The 6,000-nt window shown below is 36.8% G+C and overlaps 2 protein-coding genes across 2 annotated transcripts in view; both read right to left on the reverse strand.

Annotated features, from left to right (window-relative positions):
* Positions 1 to 66: 66 nt before the first annotated feature.
* On the reverse strand, positions 67 to 1,848 carry LOTGIDRAFT_143433 (hypothetical protein; the record flags this gene model as incomplete). The annotated part of the gene is made up of 3 exons (XM_009053913.1): positions 67 to 1,328; positions 1,419 to 1,446; positions 1,579 to 1,848. The coding sequence occupies 3 exons, from the start codon at positions 1,846 to 1,848 to the stop codon at positions 67 to 69; spliced, it is 1,560 nt and encodes a 519-aa protein (XP_009052161.1).
* Positions 1,849 to 4,863: 3,015 nt separating this feature from the next.
* LOTGIDRAFT_239178 (hypothetical protein) overlaps positions 4,864 to 6,000 on the reverse strand; it is a 4,133-nt gene continuing 2,996 nt past the window's right edge. Inside the window, exon 5 of the mRNA XM_009053914.1 lies at positions 4,864 to 5,707. Coding sequence (XP_009052162.1) covers positions 5,526 to 5,707 — 182 coding nt within the window. The 3' untranslated portion in view covers positions 4,864 to 5,525. The remainder of the gene's footprint in view (positions 5,708 to 6,000) is intronic.

A 6,000-nucleotide genomic window follows, 5' to 3' on the forward strand; every position in this document is an offset into this window, starting at 1 on the left:
AAAATCAAAAATTGCCTGGTCCAATGAAACGAACCCATAATGGTACCTATATTTCTCAATCTAAATTTAGGCGTATAAATCGACTTTTTTACAGTTTGCCTGAAGATTCAAACATTGCTTAATTGCCTCTTGACAATCATTATAATCAGCAAACGGACGGATGATCAGCTGATCAAGAGTTTTAAGATGACCCAGAAGAACACTTAAGGCATCAGATGTAACAACTCCTCCAATGATCTCTTTTAATTTCTTAGCGAAGATCTCATCAGAGCGAGTCCATACATCCAGCTTAGGTGTCATGTCCTGAACGTATCTACATCTATCGCACATCGCTCGCTGAGTTTTACCATCTTCGGGGATCGATAAATACCCAGAGCACTTTTCACAATAGAAATAAGGAACCTCGTTGGGGATTTGGAAGTACAAAGGCCACTTTTCCAAGCATGCTTTGCAGCTACATTTGAAGAAATACTGTGACAAAAGTTTTTCTTGACGATCTTTTTTAGCCGTTAAAGGATACAAGGCCCCATAGCTGTCATACACTTCAGTTCCTTTGGGGATGTTTCTGATAGCTCTAACAGCACAAAAATCTCCGTAAGAATGACGCACAACATTGGGATCACACGAATGGTTGATCAAACTTAAGGTTGCATAAATACCGGATCCAATTTCCATTGTTTGGGAATTAGGTAAATCATATTCTCTGTAAGCAAATTCGGACACTTCATGGGCATTGCAAGGTAACATTTGGATATGTCGTAATATGTGCCCACCAATCACACATTTTTCGGGAAGATGGGCCTTGGTTGACAAAGGCTGAGAGCTTAAAGTGTGTTCAAGGCACTTCACCATAAAGACAGCTACGACCGATCTTTTAAAAAGGTCTCCCAAAGAGCGTTTTTCACTATGCTTCACCAAAGAATAAACAGTGTCATAATCCATAGAATCATACACGCCATCCTTATTGAACCCAATCCTCAGGATATCGGATCTAAAACTCTCCGGATACTTCTTGTTGTTCTGGAGAATATGATTCAGACCAGCCTTCAACACCATTCTCAAAGCCAAATGCCCGAGTCCAAAATCAATATTATGGATTGTTTCTAGAACTCTACACTCGGCGAAGTGGAAACTTTTCATAGCTTCAGCCTTGCATTCCTCACTGCAGAAAACAACACCACTGCATTGATCACATGGTAAAGGGGAGAGCACTCTATTCAAACAATTCTGGCAATGGGTTAAATCCGAGTTGTGCATGTTTTTAGATGCAAAAGGTTTCTCACAAAACAAAAGTTCGCCTGCTTCCACATCCTTCGTGGTGTAAATACCTCTACCTCTCTCAGGCGAGTATTTTAAAACTAATGTTTCTGCCATTACCGGAATTTCATCACTTGGCAGTCCTATTCTCGGCATGGTACCATGGCAGTGGTTAAATTCCTTCACAGTCTTTGTCAATTTTGCGGCTTTGATTTTTCTAGTTTTCATAAGTTGTTTAATCATGTCATTCTCCAGGGATTCATGTTTCCTTGCATCTAATCCAGCTTCGTCCAGCATCTCCATCCCGGTCTCAAAGGCAACAATAGCTTCATCCTTTTGTCGCAGGAAGTAGTAGCATCGCCCAAGACGATCATAAAGCTTATACTGCATCTTTTCTGGATATTGATTCTTCAGAGCTAACTTGATGTCCTGAACACACAATAAGTAATGAGACAGATGATACAGCACAGCTGATCTATTGGCAAAGCCTAGTGCTAGTTCAGGTGAGTCATCTCCTTTTGGAAAAGGCGCATTGATGATGCACAATGAATAAAGTTCTAATGCTTTGGTGTGTCTTTTCGATTTGAACATCTCATTGCCCTCCGTCCTATATTTGGCTGCAGTTTCCAGATCTTTCTTTTTGTACCCTTCTTCCACTTCTATGGCATCATATATTACAGGATTAGAATACAATAGTTTAAATCTTTCCGCATCTGACTTGCAATTGGCAAAAGCAGCATTAATAGCATCCACAGAATCTAACTCCTGAATAGCTTCTTTAACACTTCCCACTACGTCATAGTATTCAATTGGTTCTTTCACTGGGCCTATGGGTTTACTGTAATCTGGTTTGTTCTCGACTGGTTTCGGTGGCACTTCCTCATCTTCTGACTCTTCATCATATTCATCATCAGCTTCTTCGTCTCCAGACTTCTCCGATTTATCTTGTGATTCAACTTGCCCATTTTTTGGTTGACCATTCTGTATTTTTGACTCATCTTTAGTAATGTTACCATCTGTTGTACCTTCTTCTGTTGGATTTTTACTGTTCGGTTCTACAGCTTGAACGTTTTCAGTTGTACCACTCTGCTTTGCAGTTTCAACAGCGCCATTCTGTTTTGCATCTTCAACATTTTCAGCTGCATCATTCTGTTTTTTAGCTTCAACTTTTTCAGCTGCACCATTCTGTTTTTTAGCTTCATCTCTTTCAGCTTTACCATTCTGTTTTTTAGCTTCAACTTTTCCAGCTGAACCATTCTGTTTTGCAGCTTGACTGCTTCCAACTTTACCATTCTGTTCTACTGGTGGATTTTCTTTTGAAGTTTCTTTACCATTCTTTGGCTGGGTTTCCTTGGGAACTGAAGAGTCTGCTTTCTGGTTTATTTGCTGTACTGGCATTTCTGTTGACTCTTCTTTTTTCGGTTCTTTTATATTTTCTGCAGCATTCTTGGCTGTCTCAATTGAAGGCTTTGTTGATACTGGTACATCTTGCTTAGTCTTCTTTGGATCAAGACTGGATGTTCTAGGAGTACCGTTGATTTTGGGTTTTTCTATTTTAGGTTCTTCTTTCTTTGTTGGTGCAGCAGCTCTTTTCTTCTCTGGTGATAGTGGTGTTGTTTTCATTTTTTGAGGGGTTGGTACCTTTGGTTTAATGGTAGGAGATTTAACCTTCTCAATGCTTCCCTTTTTACCAACTTCAGCTGGGGCTAGTGTCTTTTTGGGTGTGGTTCCAATAGCACCCTTAAGTCTATCTGTTAATTTCTTTACAGAAGGCTTTGGTGATGTCACTTTGAGTTTCTCTGAATTTTCTGGACTTTTTGGAGAAAGAGCACCTTTTGTAGTTTTTGTTATATCTTTCTTTGGTTTATCCATTCTTTCAATCCTGAAATATATAAATAAAGACTTTTTAATGAAAAGCAGGTTTACAGACAATCTAATTAACATTACATTTTCGTTTCGGTATTATTTTCCTCTTTTATCGGTCTGCTGCCAATCAGAACAATTTTTACGAGCGAGAATCGGCAGTCTCATAATTAAATCTTCTTAAATAACAATGGAGATCGACGAAAAATAATAACAAAAAGAAATTGTAATCTTAAATTGCCTTACAGGAAATCCTTACAAGAGCTTAAATTTTGTTTAGAGTGAGCAAACTCTATAAATTGTAGTGAGAGGTCAACAACAAAGGGAGACAAAGGTGTGAAAATTCTTCACCAGAAAAAAATTAAGCCACTGTCCTATGCCGCTATCAGGTGCAGAAAAGACAGCAAAGTGTTAATAAAGAGGTTTTCTAAATTTTTATGTGAATCGGGGACACTGACTGATAGCATCAATATGCACCATTCCAATTTTTAATCAGACATCTGTGGTTCCTGGTCCACTATCGCTAAGGTCCTTATGTGATAAATATATATAATATAAATAAATATTTAGCGATTAGAGACGTCATACAATTAGACATGAATGATACGATAAAACATAATCTGAAGTTGAAACATTTGCATTTGACTTATTGACATTCCTATGAATTGTTGATATTCTGGTACATTTCCATCCATAGACAAACCCTTGTGCCATACCTAAAGCCACGTCTAAATACTATACACAATTAACATGTCGAAAAATGCAAAATGATTTTGATTTGGAAAATTTACAGCATTGAAACAAAAAATTTAGAAAATGTACGTAAACGTTTATTAAGTACGTTCCTCTAAACACATTAAATAAGTTCCGAAATATTTGAGTGACTAGGCCAACCCTGACTAATCGTATTCGATTCCATCATACTTAGGTTCCCAAATTCCTGCGTTCAATGTGGATGAAATTGCGTTGAAATGATTACGTCTGGGTTTCAAAACAACTTGGTTTAAAGAAGAATGATCGTTACTTACGTTTGAAAGCAGAATTTCCGAATGAACAACTTTTCAACAACACGCTGAACTTTAACGTTTAAGACACAGAGTTATCGTTCTTGATAAAGGTGATCAAATTTCGTCTGCTACTTACTTCTAGCATGTTCCTGTCTGCACGCGATATACAGGAACCGTTGGGGGGGGGGGGGATAATGACGCGCTTTGTAATCTGGCATAAATTTTTTGGACAGTTATAATTTCCATCGTTCCATTCAGTAAGGCTTATAATTTAAAGGGACAGATGCGCCATTCTTTTTGACTAATCATACTTTAGTCCCAGAAATGGGAATTTTTTTTTAACTAAGCCAATCTGCAATATTGTTCACAGCTCACCGTCGAAATTTGAGCCTTCAAATCAATTGTGTGTCCAGAATTATCCAGACTCAAATCAGCCATCATGGCATCTGTCCATTTTATTTGTTCTATTCAGTCAAGATATATTCTGCGACATGAAAAAATTGCAGGAAAACCTAAGAGAAAATTACACAACTGCAAGGAGAAAGGGGCCTAAGACAATCGATCAATAAAGATTCTGAAAAGTGTAATAGAAAGAAAGGAAAACCTTGGATTACAGGCTACCCTACTCAGTAAAAAATAAATTTAGCGCATGGACGATTTGTTGACTGATGAATTAGAATTTGTATACAGTAATGTATCTTACCAACATGCATCATCATATTAAAATAAGACATTTATATACAGATTTTTATCCAATAAATTATAATTCGAGACAAATTTATTACCGTACGTGATAAACATCGTATTATATTAAAACATTGTATACGAACATAACATATTCCGTTTAAACACATTGTATATACGAACATAACATATTCCGTTTAAACACATTGTATATACGAATATAACAATACATAGGCCACCTTTTAAAATAGTGTTACAAATATAAAATTGAACAAAAATGTACAAGATTTTGAAAAATGTACAGGATTTTCCAACAGTGTAAAGGAAAAGTTCCGGCTTAGTTCCCTTTTAGTTCACATGACTTAAGTCGAAACGTCTCTCCATTACAAGTGCAAAAATTGCAGAATTCTAAATTTCTTATGTGTATCGGGGACACTGATAACATCATTTTACACCATTCCAATTTTCTATCAGACGTCTGTGGTTCTTGAAATTGCAATAAAACTAAGTGTTTGATGACGTCACTAATCGCGAAATATGATTTATCACTGAATACCCTTCGCTTAATTTTTTTATTTCGAACCAACTGAAGGTTTGAAATGAGTCTTTAAAACTATGTAAAACTTTGAGTCTTTGAGATATGTTTTTAAGCTAAGCATAGAAATATGGAGGTGTCTTCGATGATATTGTGTACGTGACAATTGGCAATACAATTCACGATGGTGTTTTTCCAGATCGTGATCTAGAACGAACAACGCTAGTGATCGATTTGGCAAGACGCATCTTGGTGCTAGGTTTCTCTTGTTTTATAGATTTGTCACTTGTTGATCGTTTGGGTGCCTTCCCTCGTCGAGTATCTGAAGATCCATCGGTGTCATCTCGAACTGCTAATCTAGCTGCAAAATAAAAGTTAATACCTTCACATAATATGTAAGCTAGATAACATGAAATTCGGGTTATCAATTACTGCACTCGTTATTGACCCTTATATTAAAGGGACGTGTTCGTCATTTCGTTTTGTAGGGGTGGGGATTAGATCTTGAATATATGTATATAACCTTTAGAAGTATTAGAAATGTACGCATAATTTCTTCAAAAATACCCCAAACTAGAAATATCACTTTCTATTTCTATATATGACGAGGCGTCTTTTTAACTTTCAATTGCGGATAATTCTGGACAGTGAGTA

This window comes from Lottia gigantea (assembly GCF_000327385.1).
Source record: "Lottia gigantea unplaced genomic scaffold LOTGIsca_203, whole genome shotgun sequence".
Lineage (NCBI taxonomy): Eukaryota > Metazoa > Mollusca > Gastropoda > Lottiidae > Lottia > Lottia gigantea.